The following is a 24,977-nucleotide window of genomic DNA, read 5'->3' on the forward strand; positions in this document are numbered from 1 at the left end:
CTTCCTTCCTTCCTTTCTAGATTTTGTTTATTGATTTGTCAGAGAGAGAAAGAGCGTGAGTGAGTGAGCACAAGCAGGGGAGGGGCAGAGGGAGAGGAAGAAGCAGGCTCCTCGCTGAGCAAGGAACCCAGTGTGGGACTTGATCCCAGGGCCCTGGGATCATGATCTGAGTTGAAGGCAGATACCTAACTGACTGAGCCACCCAGGCATCACCAGACTTGATTTTTCTACTGAATTCATTCAATTTGCTGACTCTCTGAGCTCCTTCTTGGTATGGTCCAGTCCCAATTCACATAGCCCACATAGATCATGAAACCAACTCCTTCATATTAAAACTCAAGTATAATTTCCCCATATTTTTTCTAAGTGAAGGATTCTTAAAATTCTGGCTTCCCCTTTTGCTGGGCAACTCTTTGCCCATCTATCCCAAGCCCCAAAACATGGGTAGAGAGTTCTGGGCCCAGCCACGAGCCTAAGCTGCAAATAGCCTTTACTGAGGCCAGGAGGAGGGAGCCTGGTTTAGTGGTTGGAGCAGGGAGTTTGGGGATGGGCAATGTAGCTATTGACACAATGCATGAGAGCCACTGACTATAATCTGAGAGCCTGGACCACAGGTTCAGAAGCTGATCTTAATTCATTGACCATGCAGGCCCATGCAGGCCCATGCAGGTCCAGTGTGGCCTCAAGGTTTGTAGCTAGTAGCTATTAACTTATAGAAGATAGAACCACTCAGTTTCCCTCACCCGGGTAAGCTGGGGGAATTTAATTAGCTGGAGATGAGCTCTAATGACACTAATTATCTTCAGCTTTACTGAGGAAAAAGAAGTCAATAACACTATTCACCAGCCTTGTTCCTTACAGACAAGAGTACCAGTGCTGGCTTGGGTACTTGTAACAGGCCCCTAGTATAATGGAAAAGCACTGAGTCTGCAACCAGCCCACCCTGAGTTCAATTCCTGACTCTGTCACTTACTAGCATATTGTTTTGCCTCTTTTCTCTCACTGAAGATAACAAAATCTTCCTTGTCTGCCTCACTAGGTTGTTACAAACACCAAAAGGCACAGCATGTAAACATGCTCTGTAACCTGCAGTGCGCTGCCATGTTTCTCCTTTGGTTTCCTGCCTCTGGACAGCCTCTCTCTGCCTTCCCTGAGATGAACTGGCCCCACCCATGCCCTCCTTCAGCTGTGGATGCAACCTGTTTCTTTTTTTTTAATTTGCCTATAATGTATTATAGGGGTACAGGACTGTGATTCATCAGTCTTACAGAATTCACAGCACTCAACATAGCACATACCTTCCCCAATGTCTATTACCCAGATACCCCATCCCTACCATCTCCTCCCCTCCAGCAACCCTCAGTTTGTTTCCTGAGATTAAGAATCTCCTATGTTTTGTCTCCCTCTCTGATTTTATCTTGTTTGATTTTCCCTCCTTTCCCCTATGATCCTGTCTTGTTTCTCAAATTCCTCATATCCATGAGCTCAAATGGTATTGTCTTTCTCTGATTGACTTACTTTGCTCAGCATAATACCCTGGAGTTCCATCCATGTCATTGCAAATGACAAGATTTCATTTTTTGATGGCTGCATAGTATTCCATTGTGTGTGTGTGTATGTATGTATAAATATCTATATATATATATATATAGATATATAGATATATATATACACATCACATCTTCTTTATCCATTCATCTGTTGATGGACATCTATGTTTTTTCCATAGTTTGGCTATTGTGGACGTTGCTGCTATAAACATTCGGGTGCACGTGCCCCTTTGGGTCACTACATTTGTACCTTTAGGGTGAATATCCAGTAGTGCAATTTCTGGGTCATAGGGTAGCTCTGTTTTCAACTTTTTGAGGAACCTCCATACTGTTTTCCAGAGTGGCTGCACCAGCTTGCATTCCCAGCAACAATGTAGGAGGGATCCCCTTTCTCCAGAATGCAACCTGCTTCTGACCTGTTCCTGGCACTTTTCCTGATGCTGGCTTAGTTTCTAGGCCCCTCTGAGCATTGCCCTGATGACTGTTTTAGGTGATGATAGTGTGCAGTTTGAACATCGCCATCGCCTGGACAAAATTTGTTTTCCTTTCCCCCAAATCAGGGAGTTCTGTTACATCTGATTTCTCCTCCTAATGGCCTTTCTCAGGCCCCCAACAATTTAGTCTCCAGGTTACTTGAGCCTGGCAGGATGCCTCAATTGCAGGCACCCACTCAATTCCTAGTCCTTAGTGATATCCTCTCTTATCTCCTCCACTCATTTTTCAATCCAGTTATCAAAGGTGTACCATGTGCTGACATGCCTGCTTACACACTGTCTCTTTTAGCTAGTGCAGCATCCTACCAATGACAGCTCAGTATGACCTTTGTTGTATAGGTGAGGAGGCTGATACTTGGCAAGTGAAGTCACTTTCTCCGTGTGTGGAAGAGCCTGGTAGATTTTCCAAGCAATCCTTCTTCATGTGGTTCCAAATGTTCTACATCTCTGTTAATGCATAAATCAGACCTAGAATCTCTCAATTATGGGTAAATGATAGATCTCAGACTGAAACCATTTCTCCTGGGCCAAAGTCCACCACACTCTGCTGCCATGAGCCTCTGGTGATACCTCATGCCCACCTGTGAAACCCATCTGCTGTTTGAGTTAGAACCACCTTATGTGGCTCTTTATTATTCTTTTTATTTTTTGCTGCATTAGCCCTGTCTGGACCATTAGACTTTGAACTTTCTGGGGTCAAAAATCAAGGCCCATGCTGTCCTATGTCCCATCTAGAATCTGACACAGGGCTACCCAATACAGTGTCTTATGCAACCCATGCCTTCATTTTACCTTCCAGGAAGAGACCTGTGGACCCGCAGTTTGCGCAGCAGCATGTCAGAAATATTAGGCATGACATCCAAGCCAGACTTTGGTTCTTCTTCCTCAATAGCTGAGGAGAGTTCAGAAGGGAGCCCTGAAAAAAACCAAAGTGCTTAACTTATAAAATGTCTGAAACCACAGTAGCACTGTTGGTACCTTGCTTTAGTTTATAAGAACCTAATTATATGCTAGGGGCTTTATAATTTTTATTTTATCTTCACAATGATCCAATGAGCTAGAACTTAATCATCCTATTTTACAGGTAGGTAAGTCAAGACTCTGCAAGGTTAATAACTTAAAGTCACAAAACTAGTAACTCATAGTCAGATTTCAAACCAATTTCGTCCGCTTTAAATTCTAGTTCTTCCCATTGCTCCCCACAGTACCAAGCAGGCTCCTGTGTCTGGGGTTCAGGGTTGGTTTCTGGCAACTGAAAGCTGGTTGCTCTTTAGCTGTAATATTTGGAAAAGTCCCCTCTCTTTGGCAGGCTTCTCAGGAGGCCTGTTGCCCAATTATTCTTTCTCAAATGAACTCAGTGATTCAATCACTGATGTCCTACCTAGAAATCTGGTTCCACATCCCCATAGATAGAGATAGAAACAGTGTTTTTCCAGGGTAAAGTTAGGGTCATTAGATCTTTTACAGATCCCAGAAATAGATGCCTCTTAGCCAAAAGAACCAATGAACAGCCTTTTGTTATCTCATAAAACTATCCTGGGTGTGTGCTCTGAGAGCAGAAAGAACCAACCAAGTATTCTCCTTCACATAAATCTTTCTCCTGTTTGAAGACAGCTCTTGTAGCTCTCTAAAGCTTCCCTTCTCCAGGCTTTACCCTTGTTTTTCCATCTGTTAATTATCACCCACTATGGCCTATGCCCTCTAGATATCATTCCCTTCCTGCACACGTTCTGACTATTGCTGTCCCAGATATGCTCTAACAAGCGCTGAACTCAGGAAGACATGGGCAAATGTCCCTGGCATTGACATTTGTTATTCATGCAACATAGACTCACTGCACCTTACTATGGGCTTACGGTACCTTTAGGATTAAAAGCCTCAAATCTCTTTTACTTGGGTCAAATCAGGTATCTTCATCCCATACAATGGTTACTTTCCATTCTCATGCAGGACTTCTAGTCATCCATGTTCTACCATCTCTCATGGGCAGGTTTCCAGCCAGCTCTTTTTCCAGAATTGTACACCAGGCCAGAGATTGGGACTAGAGGTATACTTGTGGTAGCCATCTAAGTGCAGCTAAGATTGGGAGTCATGTGAATTAGAAGTTTCTCCAAAGGAGAACATGCAGAGAGAAGAGGAGTTATATAGTTTGGTTCAAGATAAAGATTATTTAAATATTTTGAGCTTTCCAATAACAGAACAGTGTTCAGGAGTTTGCTGGTACTTAAGGTATCCCAGCAAAGTCTGGAGAGCCATCTGCCAGAAATGGGGGTAGTCAGTGACCATTCTTTGAATATAAGATTGAACTAGATGTTCTCTTATCTACCAGTCATCTCTTGGGTTCTGTCCTGGCACTTACTGCTCTCTGACTTTTCAGTGTGATAGATGATAAACCTTGTGTTCCCTCTGGTTTTGCTATACTTTTATGTATCCACACTGCACCCAGCACAGAGATAATTAAGCAGTGGACTCCTGAGAAATCTATATGATTAATTGAACCATAGAAGAACTAATAATCAAATGAAAGCCATACCAGGGGCTTTTGCCAAGACAAGTTGCCTAGGTTGAACCTCCCCTGCCCCACCAAAAAAATAACTAGTGAGGCTGTCTAGCTTGATAAGATGGCTGTCTGAAGGGTGATCCTAGAACTTGTAGATCCTAGAACCAGTTATCCTCCTCATGAAGTCAACAATTACAAAAATTTTTAAACCATAAATATACCAGCAATTCTCAAATATAAGAAAAAGCAATCATCTTTAAAAATAATGGCTAGACAACGATGTGGATAGAACTAGAGGGTATTATGCTAAGCAAAATAAGTCAATCAGAGAAAAACAATTATCATATGATCTCTTTGATATGAGGAATTTGAGAGGTGGGGCAGGGCGTCGTGGTGGGTAGGGAGGGAAAAAAAATGAAACAAGATGGGACCAGGGAGGGAGACAAACCATAAGAGACTCTTAATCTCAAGAAACAAACCGAGGGTTGCTGGGGGGGTAGGGGGGAGGGATAGGGTGTCTGGGTTATGGACATTGGAGAGGGTATGTGCTATGGTGAGAGCTGTGAATTGGGTAAGACAGATGATTCACAGATCTGTATCCCCAAAGCAAATAATACATTATATGATATGTTAATTTTTAATAAAAATTTATATGCAGAAAAAAATAATGGCTAGAGAAAGACAGAACTTGCTAGGAATAAATGTAGAGCTCCCACCCTTGATAGCCCTTTTTTCTTCCCTCAAAGAATCATTACTGAGGGGAAGATGTTAAGAGGAAGAATTCTGGCAAGAGTGTAATACCACAGAATGAGAAGGGAAGTAGACTGAGGGGGTGAACAGGCAGCCTCCACAGGAGATTCAGAAAGTTTCTTCAGAAAGGAAGGATCTCCATGCCACTACAACAATACTCCCAACAAGAGAAAAAACTTCCTGTGCTGCTATTTGCTTTTCTTACTGAGTAAGAGGGGAGAGGAAAAGCAGAATGATTGCACAGCATTCTACCAGAGCTGATTATCTCAGACAATATGGAGGGATTTACCAGAATGTAAGACAAAAGAAAAAAAAATAAAACAAGCCCATCCAATAAAGTGTGGGCAGGAGACACATGGAAAGCCCCAGTTGAAGCTGCTCCCTACCCCTGACCACCACTTTTTGTAAAATAGCATAGTGGCCAAACTCCTTGGATTTTGTCTATTTTTCCTTTCCTCTATCTGACAGGGGAGTGAGAATGGCTGCTGGGAATAGTTGAGCCAAGTCTGGAAAATAAACACCTGGGCTGATTGTCTCTACAATTCTACCCTAAATTGGGGAAATAATCTATAATCCACTACTACTCACCTAAAAGCACAAGATATGCCCATACTGCAGTGTAATAAATTCATATGTTGGACTATGAACAAAGTTATAGAAAAAGAGCAGAAACCAATCCTACAAACACCACTGCACACAGCTCCATCTGAACTTCCCCTTTTCCCTACCACCAAAGCAGTAATAAAACAAACATAAAATATCCAGTCTTCAGCTAAGCACTGCAGGGAGGACAGGGATCTCAGATAAGGTTGGAAAGAGTCAATGAAAATTGACCTTCATAATATATTTAGGTAAAGAGAAAATCCAGGTGAAAATGTCCATATCAAAAAGAAATAAAATGAGAACAATGGCATGGCAACTACATGGCAACTAAGAAAGAAAGACTGAAGTATTTAGAGATTAAATAATGGACCTGTAGTTGAGATACTGGTGAGAAATTTACCGATTGTGGTGTCTTTGAACTTTGAACTAGTGAACAAAAGGAACAATTCATATATACATTTATACATATATACACATACACACGCACACACACACACACACACACACACACACATATATGTATAAAGAAGTGCTTCTCCAACTGCCCTTGTGGAAAGAGTAAGCCGTCTACAGGGAGAGGTGGAGGTTGAGGGGAGCTGGAAATCAGCTGATCTCAGACTTCTCTACAACATTAAATACACTGTAGCATCTACCAAGTTCTGAGGAAAAGAATCACCCAAAATTTAAAACTATGCAAGCTGTCCTTCAAGAATAAAGATAACATTTTTAAACATACTAAAATTCAGGAAACACACCTTTGAGCCCTTCTAGAAAAACTATTGGATAATAAAATCTAGCTAAACAAAACAAATCAAAATCACAAACTAGGTAATAGTGAGCCATCGTAAAGGGAATGATGGTCAACGTTAAATCCTTTTACATATAAGTTTAGGGCTAACTAACTATAGAAACTATATTTACAGAATGGAACGTAGATGGTAAAGCCTTGACAGCATAAAAAGTATAATTTATCATTTGTATTTGTGGAGATGGAAGGATAGGAAGAAATATGAAGGTGGGAAGAAATGTGGTCACTTTCATCTTTTTCAATAGGAAGTCAATAATCCAAATTTAAAACATGGAATGTAAAAAAAGTACCTCAATGACTCCAAACTCTTAATGCATTTCATAATGTGTATTTTAAACTTTAAAAAACTAATCTCTGTTTTCTAGAGGAAGAAAATGCCAAAATTCAGCAATTCCTACAGTTTCACTCTACTTTAATTCAAGTTCAATTAAATTTTCATACTTTTTATCTAAAATAAGTACATCTAGCAATCTAGCATAATCTTCCTCCTTCTTCCTTTCCTCTTCCTGTATTTGTGGGTAGAGGGCATTTGTTAGAAGCTATATTTACTTTCTTTGCATTTTTCACTATTATTTAAATATTTTGATAATATGCAAGAGGCATTTTAACAGTAGAATTATTTTAAACATATCTGCCTGTATTAGCTCATTCCAATGAAAGCATTTATTTCTGGCAATCTCCAAGACTTAGAAAAATAACTTCTGGGGCTCCTGATTTAAGATGCTCTGAGACTCAGTATGACCCCCAAAAGGCCAAAGCTATTGGTTGGGGATAAACTTTTCTCAGATTGATCTTCTCAAGGAGGACTTTTCCCTATCTGAAATCTGAGGGCTCTGAGCTCAGACTGGGGGTAGCTAGAGGGACTCCCCATATCTCTCTCAACCTCCATGTCCAGATATCCAACTACTTCCTAGATGTTGTCACTTGGATCAAGATGATGAAAACAATTTCAGCAGCCACTATTATCAAACATCAACTTGTGTTAGGTGTAGTTTCTGATTCATTCCTTACAATAGCCTTGCAAGATAAATATTGCTAAGCTAATTTTCTGCATTCTAGGAAACTTAGGCTCAGCTAAGTTAAGTAGATTTCCCAGTGTTCCAGCTAATTTGTAGTAGAACTGGGATGCAAAACTAGGTCTGTCAGACTGTGGCATCCAAGCTGCTCTCGGTGAGCATTCAGCATATCCAAATCCAAACTTGATGTCTTTCTCCTCAGGTGAGCTCTTCCTCCTGTTCTCCCCATCCTCATTTATGATGCCATCCCTGTTTCCTCACCAAGTCCTGGCAAGCTGACCTTCAGAGAGCTCTCAAACCTGTCCTTCACATGTCCCCTCCTGTCCATCTCAATCTACAGTCTTATCACCTCTCACCATGCTGTTTCCATACCCTTTTTACCAGTCTCCCTGCCTCCAGCCTCTCCCATTCCAGGCCAGCTTTCATAATTTGTCAAGAAGAATTATTCTCAAATTCAGCTCTGATCCTGATGCTTCCTTATCTGCAGGTTTCTCTGGCTTTCCCAGGGGTCCTGAATGAGTTCAAACTCATTAATTGTCCCTCAAAGCCTTCACTCTCCCTACTCCCTACTCATACTATACCCTTCGTATCCATCTCTCTAGAACACATGATACACTCTTGGTTCACGTAGGATTACTTCTGTTCCTGAAGCATGCCGAGAACTGGAAGATGCATGTGTGTCTTTCCTCCTGCTGTTGCTTCTGCCTCTAGTGCCTTTCTTTTCCTCAGCTCAAAGCAGCTGCTCCTGGAATCCTGCCCTCACTCACCCCTACAGAGCTGGCTGCTGCTTTCCCTGTGTTCCTAGGTACTTTGTATTGTAAGGTCTTGACACAATATATTATAGTGACGTTTTCTATCCTTGTGTTTCCTCTCCTAGAAGGTGAAGGTGAACTCACTCATTTATCCAGTATTTATTGAGTGCTTACTATGATTCAGACAATGGGCTTAGAACTAGGGATATAATGCTGAGCAAAATAGACAAGTTGCTGTCCTCTGGGAGCTTGTTACCTCATGGGACAGAGATTAATTACATTACATTTAGATCAAACATTTCATTTCATACAGTGATAGATTTTATAAGACAGAAGGATCTGGAGGTACTGGAAAAGTGTTCCCTAGAAAAGTGACATTTGAGCAGAAAAGACTGAATGAGAGTTCATTAGACAAAGAGGATGAGAGGAAGAACATTCCAGGTTCTACACCTGTGCCGAGCCAAGGAGGAGGAGGGAGTTGCCGAAGGAAGGCCAAGATATTGAGAGTGAGGAGAGTGGCCCTTGAAAATGTGGGAAAGGGGAGGAGGGTTAATTACACAGGGCCTTGTACATCCTACTAAGGATTCTAGTGCTCATCTTAAGAGCTGAATAAAGGGCCCTGAAGATGCTGAACCAGATTTGTATTTCAGAGATTTCCTCTGGCTGAGTATAGGCAGTGAATTGAGCTGGGTGAAGAGGTTAGGAGTGCTGAGAGATGGGATGGACGTTGTTGAGGTAACTGAAGGAACCAATAATGACAGCCAAGACAAGGCCCTCTTCTTGAAGGCAGAGCCTGAGTCTTTTTCACCTCTGCATTCCCAGCATGCAGTCTGGGAACTAGCCCACAATCAGCCTCACATCTTTGACATGAAATGACATGCAAATGATTAGGACTCAAACATCCTACAAATGGTCTGTGAAGAGAACTTGTTGGATTGTTGGAAAGACCAGATGCAGCAGGAAAGAGCCTCCCAATCCTCAGAAACTGAAGGAGAGCCAAAGTTCTTAAGATTCCAGAATGTTCTGATAAGGATCTTTCCCATTTCCCAAAGGGACAGCCAACAGTTATCATAAGAGACTCGAGTTTTTCCTATGAACTCATATACATTGTTGTATTTAGAGCTCCCAAAAAGAGCTGGCCTCTTTAACTTTCACGGAGACTCCCAGAGTCTTTCATGCTAGATATGAGAGGGGAAGAAGCTCTTTGATTCAGAATGTTCAGAATGTAAGAAAAAGAAGTCCCAAATCTGCAGATATCAATCAAACACATGTGGCTGCTTACCACATCTCCAGCACCATCCTACATATACTGTGGAGCACACAGGACAACATCCCACATATGATAGAGTTCCACAACCTTGATTATAGGAATTAAAAATGTATGCCAGGGGGCACCTGGGTGGCTCAGTGGGTTAAGCCTCTGCCTTCGGCTCAGGTCATGATCTCAGGGTCCTGGGATCGAGCCCCGCATCGGGCTCTGTGCTCAGCATGGAACCTGCTTCCTCCTCTCTCTCTGCCTGCCTCTCTGCCTACTTGTGATCTCTGTCTGTCAAATAAATAAATAAATAAAAATTAAAAAAAAATGTATGCCAGTTTTCTGCTGGAATAAAGACCAGTATCACATAAAAACATTACATCAGTCCAACGAAATAGGTACTATAGAACTATTATTATACCTATAATATAGATGAGCAAACTGAGCCATCTAGAGACTAAGAAACTTGCCCAAGGCTATGCAGCTAATCAGTGTTGAAGCTTAAACTCTTAACCACCCAGATCCCAGAAATGACAGAAAAATGGGAGGGAGGGCACGTAGTGGATATCTAAATTGGCATATATTTTTTAAAGATTTTATTTATTTAATTGACAGAGAGACAGACAGTGAGAGAGAAACACAAATGAGGGGAGTGGGAGAGGGAGAAGCAGGCTTCCTGCTGAGCAGGGAGCCCGATGGGGAGCTCAATCCCTGGAATCATGACCTGAGCCAAAGGCAGATGCTTAATGACTGAGCCACCCAAGAGCCCCCAAATTGGTATACATTTTATAAGTTAATTTGGCAGTATGTATATGTATTTAAATATAAATGCCTTTTGATCAAGCAGTTCCACTTCTAAGATACTATCCCATGGCAAAACTTATGTATTTCTATAAAGATACATCTAGGAGAATGTAGAGAAATGCAGAGAAGAAACTAAGGTCCCTGAATGATTATGTGAAGCAGAGCCACCTGCTAACCTGCCAGCTTGCCTTAGAATCATTACTCGAGGCTGACACATTCTTCTCTACCCTGCAGGTTAGCATACTTCTGGGCCTCTATGTTAAAGCAACGTAGATTTTATCTTAACTAATGCCGAATGTTACAGAATACTTTAAAAGAAATACTTATGGAGAAAATTTGGTAGTACACATAAAAGAAAATACAACATGACCAAATGAATTTTATTCCAGGACCACAAGGGTTTATTTCTAAATTTGGAAAATTATTACTATATTAAATGACTGAATTTATGTAATTCTTCAATAGATAACCAAAGCAAATTGATAAAATTCAACATAAATCTTGAAGCTTTAAAGACCAGAATATTTCCTTAAAATAATAAGAATGTAAAATAATACACTATATATAAAACTATATATAAAAATATATAAACATATAATATATATAAAATAACATAAAATATGTAAAATGGTATACTATATGATGAAATAATGTATTTTTATATTTTACATATTTTATTACATATCTTTTTCTATTTAGGAATATAAAATATTTAATAATTAAAATAATATGGTAAATTAAAATAGTACATCTATTTAAGAATCAGACACAACATGATCCTTCAAAGAAAAACACAAAAACAATTCAATTAAAAACAGAAACAAGGCAAGTATTCTCCTTATCACCATTATTGTATTAGAGAATGTAGCCAAAGTAGAAAACACGGACAGATACACAAGTACACACACACATATGCACAAATACACAACCAAGACAAACAGTGAATTCAATAAAATAAAAATAACAGATTGTGAATGTGAAAAAAGCATTGTGCAAAGTGGTCAAGAGCCTTTGGATTTGGTCACATCTGGATTCTGATCCTGGCTTCCGCAATTAATAACCATGTGAACTTAACCTCCCCAGGCTTCAATTTCCTCATCTGTAAAAGGGATATAGTAAGGCCTGCCTCCTAGGTTTGCTATGAGCATTAAGTGAAATATTATCAGATGCTTAATCCAGTACCTGGCATGCAGTAATCACTCTAGTTATAGTAATTGTGCTAGTTAGTCACTGTAGTAATCCATGTATCATTTCTTCATATAAAAGAAACACATATAATACCAAGCAGTATTCATCTATGCCACTGATTGTCAACTAGGAAAATCTAATGAAAAAAAGAGTCTTCTTCATTAATGGGTAAGAATGTACAGAATGTACCCTAATAAGAGATAAGGAGACCTGTACAAAGAACTTCAAATCTTTTAGAGGAAAAAGAAAGGAAAATCCAGATTTATAGAGGGACACACCATGTGGAATGAGAACTAAATTTTTTCAAAGTAAGTAATTTTAAAAAGTCTATAAACTATAAAACAAACAACACTAGGACAGTTCTTCTGAATCCAGTGTGTAGCTTTAGAGCAATCACAATTAAAATGTTGTATAGAATGGTATAAATCTCACTTAAAGAAATAGGTAGTTAAGAGGCAAAACCAAAAAAGAACTATAATCCTTGAATCTTACTTTAGAGCTAAGAGCCTTCTGAGGTCAGCTAGTATAAGAGGGAACAGAGGTTGAAGAACGCATTTAAAGACTCAGTCAGGGGCACCTGGGTGGCTCAGTGGGTTAAAGCCTCTGCCTTCAGCTCAGGTCATGATTCCAGGGTCCTGGGATCAAGCCCCCCATTGGGCTCTCTGCTCAGCGGGGAGCCTGCTTCCTCCTCTCTCTCTCTCTCTGCCTGCCTCCCTGCCTACTTGTGATCTCTGTCAAATAAATGAAATCTTTAAAAAAAAAAAAAGACTCAGTCAGTTGGTTCCTGGGCTGAGACAGGAACTCAGATCTCCTGACTTTTTGTGCAGTTGTTCTTTCCATTATTTTGCACTGAATCTTTATATCTAGAACATAATGAATATTCTGAAAAAGATGAATAGTGAAAGAGAAGTAGTCTTACATAATACAATATATTTTAAGGCAGCAGTAATTAAAATGGGTCAGTATTGATTAGAATAAAAGAAAATCAGGCACTCAGAACTAGTGTTTGGTATATATAAAAAAGAATGTAGTATATGATTGTCTAAGCCACAAAATAATAAGAATATACATACTAATAAAAAAATTATTGAGGTAACAGGATCTTAAATTTCCAAATACCTATGTCTTAAAATAAATTTCACAGGTATTAGCAAAATAAATATAAATAGATCAAACTATTAGAAAATAGATTTGCTATCCCAATTAGGGAGAAGTAATGTTTTTATAACAATTTAAATAATGGAAGACTTCTCAAAAGAAAAGATAGGCAAAGATTATTATAAAAACTTTACAATTTCTCGGGGCACCTGGGTGGCTCAGTGGGTTAAAGTCTCTGCCTTCAGCTCAGGTCATGATCCAGGGTCCTGGGATGGAGCCCTGCATCGGGCTCTCTGCTCAGCAGGCAGCCTGCTTCCTTCTCTTTCTGCCTGCCTCTCTGCCTACTTGTGATCTTTGTCTGTCAAATAAATAAATAAAATCTTTAAAAAAAATTCACAATTTCTCTAAAGTAAAACTTGTTAAAAAGCAAAAAATGATGGGATGAAAAAGTACTAAGAAAAATACAAACCCAACAAGAGGATGTAACATTTGCAAATATTTATGCACCCAATATAGGAGTACCTAAATATAAAACAAATATTAACAAACTGAAAGGGAGAAATTTTCAGCAATGCAATAATTGTAAGGGACTTTAATAACCCCACTATCATCAATGAAGAGATTATCCAGACAGAAAATCAATGAGGAAGCATTGGCCTTACATGACGTATCAGACCAGATGGACCTAATAAACATATATAGAACATTCCACCCAAAAGTGAAAGAATACATATTTTTCTCAAGTGCACATGAAACATTCTCTAGAATAGATAATATGTTAGGAACAAAACAAGTCTCAATAAATTTAAGACTGAAATTACATCAAGCATCTTTTCCAAGCATAATGGTATGAAACTAGAAATAAATTTCAAGAGAAGAATACAGTAAAAGGTTAATGTCTGTAGAGTTTACATGTATTACCAACAAAAAATAAACCAACAAAAAAACCCTAAGACCCATATGGACACTTGGGTAGAGCAATGCAGAGCTAATCTGCCCACTAAGAAAAAACAGAGTAAATAAACATTTAAAATATTTAAATTTGAACTTGCTTGCTAGCAAATTAGTTGAAGTAATAACAAAGTGGCATTTATTGATTATCTGATTCTTACTATATTCTGGCCCGTAAGGAGTGAAAGCAAAGCAAAGTCCAGTGCTGGCAGTTCTTAGGAGGAAGACTCCTCAGTCTTTGCCGGTAGCAGTCTACACTGGAGGCAACTTGGTATGCAAGTGTTTCTACACTTTGACCCAGTGAATCTCAAGCCTGAGAATTTGTTCAAGGGAATAACTTGAAGGAAGAAAGAAAAAAACTATGAGTACAGAGTTGTTTAGAGCAGGGTGGTTAATCATAGCTAAGAGAACTATAAACATTTGGAATACCCAGCAGTCAATGCATCAGTGGAAATGTACACCCATTCAATGATAAACAACAGGACAGGTCAAAATATATGGAATCAGTTATGAAATAAGTTTAAAAAGTAGAAACAAGAAGATATAGCTATACAAATCAATTGTGAAAAAAATTATAAATGCAGGTAAATAGTGGAAAGAATAAAAATTGTGGGGTTTTTTTTCAGAATTTAGGGGATTGTGGGGCAAATTTTAAGATGAATCTTTTCCTAGTGTTTTGAAGCTGCTTTAATAAGCACATTAAAAATTAAAAGTGGAAAAGTATATCATATTTTTCCCTGAAGTTTTTCTCTAAAGATAGTTAATTTTCTTTAATTAGTACTTTAAAAAGTTGTTGGAAATTTTACTTCTGGGAATCTTGTTAATGTTGAATAGGTAGCTGTTAGTTAACTATATTTCAGATCAGGGCTTCCAACAAAGTTGGTGGCACCCCGGTCCTGCCCATACAACAATCTTTAAGCAGAAGGCTTCTGTGCTATGACTGACCACAGGTAACATGACCCAGAGAAGAGGTGAGCCAGGAGATGGGGGGCAGGAGGGAGGCAGGAGATCCAAAGTCTTATTTTCCAGATGAGTCTGGCAGGGTGGGTGGGTGGGGACTTGCAGGGCCAGGGAGGAAAGGGCTGGTGTCTGGACTTTGTGGTGACAGCAGATTAGAAAGCAAGAGATGACTCTGATGTCTTGAAAAGAGGAACTGTTCTATTTGAGTGACTTCCTGGGTGTGAGAGGAAAAGGAAGTGTCAAAAGTTGAGGCTTGGGTCACCCTTCCAAGCCTTCTAGGTGCTAACAAGGCTCAGGGAGGGCTGGCAGGGTCCGGAAGGGGGTGCTGGTTGGGAGGAGACAAGTTTAGAGGTTCTCTGGGCAGGAAACATGATCTGATTCATTCATTTATCTGCAAATATTTACTGAGTGCCTCCTCTGTGTTTGGCACACACTCGCCACTGAGACCAAAGCCCTGACAGAATTCTCCAGTTTACACATTCACCTTCTTTTATCTGGTAAAAATGAATCCAGCCCTGGCCTGAGGAGAGCATCTGCCCGGACCCCACCTACCTTTTTCCTGCTCAGCTGCTTCACTAAGTTCTGGAAGCTTGAGCCCCACTAAGTTCTGATTTCTTATCAGGATGTGCTCCTTTTTAGGGGAAGAAGAAAACAACATTTCAGACAATAACATCAGGCGGAGCTCTTCTCTTTGTTCTGTTTATGCCTCTGTGACCACCCAGCCTTATGTGGGAGGTACTAGGGACAGCCTCAAAGGTGGGTGGACAGTCATGACATGGTGCCATATGAAGGGCACCTGGAAGACTGTTCCTCTCCCGGCCCATAAAAGTGTCCCAAACCCCACCATTAGCACCACATTTCTTGGGTTAAGAATTGTCCTTGGCATGGTCTGTCTTTTAAGTAAGCCTGGGGGCCTCAGGGCAAATGAGCTCCAGCCACACTGTGGCTGAGAGTTATACGACAAACAGAAGCAGAGCCCAGGGCTCTGGGGACAGGATGGTCACCTGGATGTGTATGGAGCTTCTGCTGGAAATTTTGTTGAGCCCATGACTGTGCTTCAAGCTGGCTAGAGCTTCCTGCCCTGTTGTTCAAGGCAGTGAATGCCCATTTCTAGGTGTTGTGACCTCTCCTACCCCCAGTTTCCTCATGGGCTGGTTATGGCACCCCTAGAGTTGTTAAACTCTCCAGACAAACGAGGCCAGAGAATTGCTGCCCAACTATGCTGCTTGGGGCCTTGGCAGTCAAAGCCCAGGAGAGATGGGGTTGCTGACCACAAGTCAGTCAGCACCAGACCAGCACTTCCAACATTTGAGAGATCTCCTCACGCCTTGTGACTTGAGCTTATGAGGGGATTTTCAGTCTCCCGTGTAGCAGGGGCCACTTGAATGGTTTGTCCCCTGGGTAAAGAAGAAAAAGGGAGGGACCAGCAGAGGGTGCTCCTGGACCAAATGGAAGCAATTGGCCATGGCCCTTTACCTGTTTCCTTAGCAGGTCCCTGGAGCCTCCAATTCAGAGCATCGCGGAAAGTTTCTGAATAGGAATGAAGGTTTCTGAATATGACACATTGCAATGTGTCCCTGCTAGCACAGAAACCTCCTCACTTGTGCTTGACTGCTATCAGATGCCTCTTTTCCTTCCCCAGCTCACACACCTTCTGTAGGGGAGCCTGGGGAACCTTGTCCAGTTCTAGCCGTGAGGGTGCCAGGTCCCACCCCATGAAGTCCCAGTTGCCTTGGCCTGTGGCCTGGGTTGGTCCTCCGGGGAAACGGGACTGGATAACAATTCCTTGTCCTGTTCATCTCTTTTCACCCTCACATCCTATCTCGGTCCCCTACATTGCTGGATATTCCCAATCACCCCTTGCGTAGGGTGGCCGCCCCATGAGAGACTACCGTGCCTGGTTTGATGGCCAGTGAAAGATGGGGCCATCATGGACAGCGGAAGAAATTCACCACAGGGGGAGCAGCCCCTCATGGCATCATTGTACTTGAAGATGGACTTGAGGCCCTTGGTTAACAGGCATCAGGAAGGAAAGTTCAGGGGCCTCACAGAGGGAAAAGCTATTCCATCCTTGGCATGACAAGGCACTCTATCAAGGGCTTCCTGTTTATGAGCTGCCAGCTCTGGCTGGAGGGGAAAACACAGCCTGGTACTGAGGGCCCACGTGCCCATCCATCCACCTGCCTTCCCCTTAAAATGTGACTTTGTGTGGCAACTACATCCCACTGATCTCACCCTAGGAAGTGAGGTAAAATCACCTGAAACATATATGAAGAAGATGCTGCACAGCGGGCCTGATTTATCAGGTGGAGAAGTTTTGGGACCCATAAGGCCCAAGTCCAGGCCACAGCTACACTGCCTAGCAGATCAGCCCAGAGGTCTCCAGCCCAGGGGGTACCTGGAGTGCACACCCTGCCCAGCTGGCCCCCAGGAACTTACCTCACGGAGCTTAGACAGTTTTTGCATCCGTACTGGCTGCACTTGTATCTGGAAGTCTTTGAGTCCGGGTGCCTTGGCCAACTTGCTGCCAGCTTTGCCTGAAAAACGCTTCTCTTCCTCTGCCAAAGGCAGCTTGGCAAGCACTTTCTGCAGCCGGGGGCCAGGTTCTTCAGGACCGCTGTCCCAGGAGACCCCCCGCTGTAGGGGTGGCCGGGAAGCAGGGGGCCGCAACTCTGCTTTGGAGCCAAATTTTGACCCTGTCGGCTCTCCAGCTGTACCTTTTCCCTGGGGGCTCAGAGGAGCCACGCCTCCAGAGCCCTGGGCTGGACCTCTAGGCAGAGGGTTGCCTTCCTTGGCTGTCTTCAGAAGTGCCTTTCCCAGCTCATTTTCACCAGGGCCAGGCTGAGGGCTATTCAGGGCCATTTTCCCACCACTGCCTATGCCAGAAGCTGGGCCTTTGGGTGTGGCCTCAGGGCATTGGAGGGGATCGCAGTTTTCCTTCTGGTCAATTGCAGTCTCTTTGGATTTCTCAACTGTGGGAGAACGAGGAGTCAGCCTGCCCTGAGACACTTTCCTCTGGTCATTCTGCTTCCGGTCAGCTAACCCTTTGGAGACATTCTGAAAGAGACAAGGTAGAGCTGGGACTCTGGAGGCAGGCTGGAGAGGAAAGAGGTGGGCCACTTCCACTGTGGGGCCTCTGTCTCCACAGACCCTGCTAAGGTGGCTGTGTGTATGCGTGTGCACTGAGTGGAAGGGGAGGGCTTCTCAGTCAAATATAAACCAGTAAAGGGGGATGCACAGACAAGCCTGAGGTCTATAAAACAGATAGGACAAGGCCACCTGTCATTCACAATCTTCCAAGGACTTCCCAAGGGCTAGGGGCTGTGGAAGACCGTGGAATAGTAGACTGGTTGGGGGCAGTCACAAATTTCAGCCTTGACTCACTTGCCCCAGTTTCTAGTCTTGACTCTTCCTGGCAAGGCCCTTAACTCTTTAGGGACTCAGATTTCTCATCAGATTTGTGAACCCTCTGAAACTATTGCAAATGTATATGTGTGTTTATGTGTGCATGTTGTATGTATTTTTCTGGGAAGAGAAACCATGGCTTTCAGCAATATCGCAGAGAATTCCATGATCCAAAAATGGTTACGGATCTCTGAATCAGGTGATTCTTGCAAAGGTGATTATCTTACCGCTCAGAAGTTCTAAGATTCTGCACTCTTATTTCATTTCTCAAGGGAAACCTGCTTTGTGAGGAGGATTTGTATGGCTATCTTGTGTGAGTGGCGAAACTCTGCCAGAGGACTCTATCCTAGCCCCAGTTCTAGATGAGACTGTATTTCATGCTGCCCTCAACATCACCTTGAGCACTTTGCTCTGAGCAGAGGTGGGAGCCGTCTAGTGCTCATCAGCAAAGATGAGATTTTCCAGACTGCCCCCAAGAGGAATCCCAATCAGGAACTGGAACTTTACTGTAATTTTTACTAGAGTGACAAAAGCAGCTGTCTTGTCTGACTGTTCCTGGGCCCAGCAGTCCCCCTAGTCTATGGCCAGTGGCCCTAGTGAAGGTGCCAGGTTATAGGGTTAAAGTGAAGGTGAATCCTGCCTCCTTACCCCCCCATACTTTAGACTTCCAGTCATCATAGAACAGAGGAAACTTCTAGTCTCCCCAGCCATGACACTCCACTCACACTCACTTGCAGGCTGCCCAGGGCTAGCCTAGACTTTTGGAACAGTGTCTCCCACCCAAATCACCCAAATTGGACAGAGTTCACACTCACAGGTTCGCCAAAGTGAGGTGAAGAGACTTCGGCCTCATCCCCCTTCTGCTGGAGAAAGTGAACACAAGTCAGACAGCAATGCAAAGAGACCATATCTCCTCTTAAATACCCTCGAAGTGGTATAGATGCTTTCCCCTCGCAGCACCACCATCTCAGTGGGTCATGAGGGCCTCTCAGGGGTTAAGGGATAAGGGGAGAGACCAGTTGGCATAGAAACCCCGATCAGGACCCCTGTTACCTGTGGTGGTGCTCCAGGCAAAGGGGACTGTGGGTCACTGCATGCATCCAAACCTGGAATAGCCCAGACACTGGTGAGTGATGTCTAGTCCCTCAGACCATCAGCTAGCTGTTCCTTTAGCAAAAACATATCTACCTCCCCAGAATGCCCTCCCTTTGTTCCCCAGGTCTGGTTGCCAGTAATGCCTGACATGTTAAGTACATTTCACATGTCACGTTCTATGGAGAGCGCTCATTTAATCAGCACAGAAACCACATGAGGAAACTGAGGCAGAGGGAAATCAAGGCCATACAGCCAGGAAGTCTCAGCACTGGGAATTGAACCCAGGATGCCTAGTTAGAGCCTGAGTTTGCCCAACATCTCTGACAAGGGCAGGCTGTTCTCCCTGGCACCATGCCCCTTTCCGAGCTGGTTTAAGGGTGTGGCCCTGTACACAGTCTAATGAAAGGGAAGAAACCAAAAAGAAAAGAGTGGCTCAAATAGAGACCTTTTAAAATATGCTCTGGGGTAGCCCCTCTCTGAGTCCTCTCTTAGCAAGAAAGCACCAGTTGTAGCCCCTTTCCCACAACCTTGCCTCTGTCCTCACCTACCTAGACTCATCCGGGGCAAGGCCTATCTCCCCACACTAGCTCAAAACCCCAACAGAAAGTACATCTACCTCCTCAGACGCAGCCCGACCAGGCCTAGCTGGGAGTCCTCTGGGGAGGAGGCCAAACAGGGGTCCTGACTAGAAACCCTGCAAGATGGGATGCATCCTGGTCGGACCAGGGGTTGGACTCAGATGTCACCCAAAGGGAGAAGCCAGGACAGGAAACCTGGTACTGAACCTCACCAGGTGGCGTGGAGACAGTAAGCGAGTTGCTTTGAGAGGAGTTCAGAGAAGCTCCGGGGCTGACGTTCGGGGAAACAGCTGTGGAGACAGACACAAACTGGCCAGCATTCATGAAGGTTTACGACTTCAGCCTAACAAAGATATCCTTTCAGGTATTTCTGACCCCTGGGAACTGGGACTGCTTTGTCAGGTTAGGGGCTGATTCTGGACTGCCATGTGACTACCACAGGAGGACTCCATCCATGCAGGGAGGTCCAAGAGCCTGTGCACGTGGGCCTCACGCAGAGATTTCTCTCTATGTAGGATTAAGGGATGGGGAATCCATGTTAAATTCATGGGTATCATAAGGGTAGACATTTCTTGGTGAAACAGAAAGCCACAATAGGTCCCAAAAATTAAAAGCGGAGTTTTCTGGGCTAGAGTTGGATCAGTATTTTAGAGCTTCTAAAATAGAGTAAGATGTCCTCTCTTAACAAGATCTTCACAAGGATCAGTCCTCCTGGCACCTAGCCCGGGGGCAGGCAAATCAAAGGCCACCCTTGGAAGCAGGCCTCCCACTACAACTGGATCCTGGCCCTCCCTATCCCCTACCCCACCTCGGAGGGGCTCAGGGCAGCCACCTGTATATCCTACCTGACAGGGAGTCTCCGGGGCCGCTCCTGGACTTCCTCCCACGGCGGGTCAGGAATCGTTCACTCACCAACTTGGCTTCTTCCAGCAGCGCCAGGTTTTTCTTCTTGTCCTCTTCTGAGATGCTGATATCTGGCAGCTGGTCATTGACCAGGTCAATAACGTGCCCTGTGGGGTCTGCAGCGGGAGGGTGAACTCAGGGCAAGAACCACAGAATCCTTGGACCCTCACACCTTAGCCCAGGGAAACTGCCCAGAGCGAACTCAGCTCACTGAGGGCTGCCTCAGCAGGTCTGTCATCTGTGGCTGTGGCAGGTCCTCTGTAACAAAGGTCATGAAGCCACCTAGGTTCCCAGTACTGTCCTAAACTCTGCCATCAGGAAGGCCATCAGGAGCTCCTCCTCCATGCGATCTTTCCCTAGAGTGTTGTTCTTTCTGGTCTCTATTTCAACAAGCTAGAGAGCTTAAGGTGTGTGGATAAAGAGCACTCAAAAGATCACGGCCACCTTCCCTCCCTTCTTTCCTCTACTCACACTATCTACCCACACCTTTCTCCAGAACTGACTCTTCTCCAGCAGCGCTTCTCTGGGTGAATGACACCACTTTCCCCAGCTGCTCAGAACCATGGGAATCACTCCACACTCCTTCCTCGGTCTCTTCACATCCCACCAACTGATCAAGTCCTGATCATGATTTGCCTCAGAAATATCTCTGGAACTTGTGCCTCCTCTCCACTCTTGTTCCTTAGATCTTACCCGCACAATTACAACAGCTTCTTCATAGGTCCTCTACCTTCACACTATCCCCTTCCTCCCACCTCCCACTGCCACAGAGTGACCTTCTTAAGAGCCATATCTGACCTTAACACTTCTCTGCCTCACATCATCAGGATTCCTCATGGTCCCTAGTCATGTGCCAATGCCAGACTGGGCCCAGCATCTTTACCTATTCCACATACTTCTCCAAAGGCCCTTCCCCTCCCCCCTGATGGTGAACAACTTTCATTGTGCCTCTCTAGCCCCCTTTCCCCCTTCTTCCAGTCGTTTGCATTGGGTGAGGTCTCAGTTTGCATTGGGTGAAACCCCGCTGAGTCTCAATTATGTTAGTTAAGAAGGATCTAAACCCTATCCCCCAACCTCACCCAAGCCTTGGCCAATAGATGAGTTCAATCCCCCTGTCCACAGTGATTGATTCAGGGATCACCATGGAAGGCCAAGGAGAGGCAAGTCTGGGAATTGTGTTGAGTACACAGAAGAAGCACTCTCTTTCCACTGATGGGATATAAGCCTGGAGTTGCTGGTAGCCATTTGCCAAAAAGAAAGCTAACATATGGGTGGAAATTTGAGAGATGGGATGAGCCGATTGCTAATGACCCAACTAGAGCACCTGGATTCAGCACTCTTTGAAAACACAAACTCTGGCTTTATTTGTATGTATGTATGTGTGTATGTATTTTTTCTTTTTTAAAATTAACATACAATTTATCTTTTGGTCTGTAATTCATCAGTCTTACACAATTCACAGCGCTCCCCATAGCACATACCCTCCCCAATGTCCATCACTCAGCCACCCCATCCCTCTCACCCCTCTCCACTCCAGCAACCCTCAGTTTGTTTCCTGAGATTAGTCTCTTATGGTTTGTCTCCCTCTCTGGCTTCATCCTGTTTCATTTTCCCCTCTCTTCCCCCATGATCCTCTGCCTTGTTTCTCAAATTCTGTATGTATGTACTTTTAGTGTAAGATAGTTTGAGTTAGGTTTCTATCATTTGAAAGACTCCTGACTAATTCACGGAGCAGAGCATTCAATTACTCTGTTATGGTTCCTGCTCCCCTACCATGTTGTTTCTTCCACCCAGAATGATTTTTCTTTCTCTTTCTATCTGTCCAACTTCCTAAGGCACAACTCAAATATGCTGTCTTCTGGACAGCCTCCCCCCTCCCCAGACAGAATTGATCCCCTTCTTGCCTCAGTTTCCCTAACACTTCTTTAAAGGGCCTTATAATATGGTGTCCTGATTATATCTGTTTACTTCTCAGTCTTTTCATAGACTATGAGCAACATGAAGGCAGAGACCAAATCCATTATATATATATATATATATATGTTCCAATGGTCCAGAACAGACCCAGAACATTACCCAATCATTTGGGTAATGAGCTGGTGATTGGGGTAGTGACCTGTGCATTCAAACACATGCCTACCTGGATTTGGGCCTTTCTAGCAGGAGGTAGACGACTCTGCACCCTATGGCCCAGAATTGAGCTTCACCCTGCTGTTTTGTCTCTTTGACTTCCTCATCTTTCTCTTTACCCTCTTGCCTTGTCTTTTTTACCAAAATAAATTAAAATTAGATATCATACTTCTTCTGGGCCCAAACACAGAGGGGCAGACTGACTTTGCTTTCTTGGGCTTGTAGGTATAGACCTGACTGAGAATTAGGAGAGGGGAAGGGGCTGAGCTGCCAGATCTCGGTCTTCCTGCTCAAACATACATTCATCTGGACCCCTATGTCTGGTTGCAGAAATAAGATAATTAGGCTAGCCCTTACCCACAGAAGTCAGTGAAGCAGTGGAAACCTTCAGGTGTCGGTGAGAAAGCCTCCTGTGGGGACTGTGAGCTCTGAAAGACAGAACAGAGTCATCTTGTTAAGAAAATTTGTCCATAGCTTGTAAATAGGTAAATAGATACCTGTATATCCTTTCAAAGTCATTCTAGAGCATCATCTTATAAGCCTAAGCTTGAGAACTTGTTAGAAATGCAAATTCTCAGTTTCCACCCCAGACCAAATGGATCAGAAACTCTGGGACATGGGGCCCAGCCATCTGTGATTGAACATGCCCCCCCCCCCCGCTTGCTAAAGTTTTTGAAAAACTGCTCTAAGGAAATGTAACTTTGGTTATTTACTTTTCATTAGGGCCCCCACTTTGAATGAACATCTAACTGTAGAAAACTCATAAAATATGAATAATTGTCTGGTAGAGATGTAGATGATTTATTTCTGTTGGGGAAGAAAGATAAAAAACAAGTTTTCATTGTCTTACGGAACATTAACCTATTTTATATCAAACTTAGTCGTCTTATTCCAGCATTCTTTTCCTCCCCACAGATTATATCTGTATTTCCATTTCTTATATCCTCTTTTGAACTGACTTTGTCATCCTGATGGTTTCCTCTCAATGAATTAAATAAATATTTGACACATTCTCACTATATTTTTGTGTAAGAATGATCTTTGTAGCTTTTTGAAAATGACACTCAGTCTTACTCCAGCCAGACCAATGCATATGTTAGTGCTGGGTCAAACTGAGGCAGGGACATCACTGTGTACATGAGCCAGTGTCCTTCCCAAGGGATCATCTTCCTCCCAGGACCCACTTTGCCCAGAGGCAGGATTCTTTGGTCAAAGACTCTTCTCTCTCAGGTCTGTTTGCAACTATCTGGGCAGTTATTATGGGAAACTACCCTGCTAGGATTTGTGGTTAAGGCTAGCAATGTACAAGAACCAAATTCAGGAAAAGAAAAATAATTTGGGGGCGGGAAGGGAAAGATAATGGACAAATCTCACCCTCTTGCTCTCATTTGGAAAAACTGCTTGATTCTGTTTCATCAATAAAATGATCAAGAAAGAAGATTTATAAAAAGCCAACTAATCCTCACATGCTAGGAAATATTATTCTTCACAATGCAAAGATTAGGCACATGAGATTTACCTGTTGACCAAGTTTTTGTCAGTTTCTCCTTCCGGTGAACTGGCATCCCCAGTCAGGATGATGGGAGGTGGACTGCAAGATATTCCTGCAGTGTGAGGGCCCTGGTGGTTCAGAACAAAACACAGATTGAGTTAGGCTTAGGATGGTGGAAGCTTCCAGGAGCTAGAGTTGGAGCATTTACTCCAGTATTATGACACTCAAAACCATATTTATAAGGGTTGAATACAGTTTATTTGGATTATTCAGGGGAAAAGAAAGAAAGAAAGAAAGAAAGAAAGAAAGAAAGAAAGAGAGAGAAGGAGAAAGAAAGAGAAAGAGAAAGAAAGATGGCAGTTTCTCCTTCATTCCCCACCAGACACTCACTGAGCTTAATGTGGTCTACTTTTTATGAACGAAGATTCGGGAACCTCTAACCCATCCCTGGTTAGTCCTCACTAATTATCTAGAAAAAGAATGGTGCAGAGGCCACAGGCTGCAGCCAGCCAGGTTGGGGAAGGAGGAAGACCAGGAGAACAGGTGGTAGCACCCACACACTGGGTAGGTATACAGTGAGATCCCACACTTGGGTAATCGTGACATTTGGATAAAGGTGATGTGTTCAATGGGTCGTGGAATATG

General features: G+C 43.2%; 1 protein-coding gene across 1 annotated transcript in view; it reads right to left on the reverse strand.

The window, feature by feature from the left end:
• Positions 1–24,977, reverse strand: part of IRAG1 (inositol 1,4,5-triphosphate receptor associated 1) — a 119,522-nt gene that overhangs the window by 34,710 nt on the left and 59,835 nt on the right. Inside the window, exons 4-12 of the mRNA XM_032853472.1 lie at positions 24,360–24,460; positions 23,198–23,268; positions 20,653–20,826; positions 20,020–20,097; positions 19,188–19,240; positions 18,950–18,997; positions 17,169–17,786; positions 15,282–15,360; positions 2,837–2,960 (exon numbers count right to left, since the gene is read on the reverse strand). Coding sequence (XP_032709363.1) covers positions 2,837–2,960; positions 15,282–15,360; positions 17,169–17,786; positions 18,950–18,997; positions 19,188–19,240; positions 20,020–20,097; positions 20,653–20,826; positions 23,198–23,268; positions 24,360–24,460 — 1,346 coding nt within the window. The remainder of the gene's footprint in view (positions 1–2,836; positions 2,961–15,281; positions 15,361–17,168; positions 17,787–18,949; positions 18,998–19,187; positions 19,241–20,019; positions 20,098–20,652; positions 20,827–23,197; positions 23,269–24,359; positions 24,461–24,977) is intronic.

This window comes from Lontra canadensis, unplaced genomic scaffold (assembly GCF_010015895.1).
Source record: "Lontra canadensis isolate GAN:19392208 unplaced genomic scaffold, GSC_riverotter_1.0 scaffold7, whole genome shotgun sequence".
Taxonomy (NCBI): Eukaryota; Metazoa; Chordata; class Mammalia; order Carnivora; family Mustelidae; genus Lontra; species Lontra canadensis.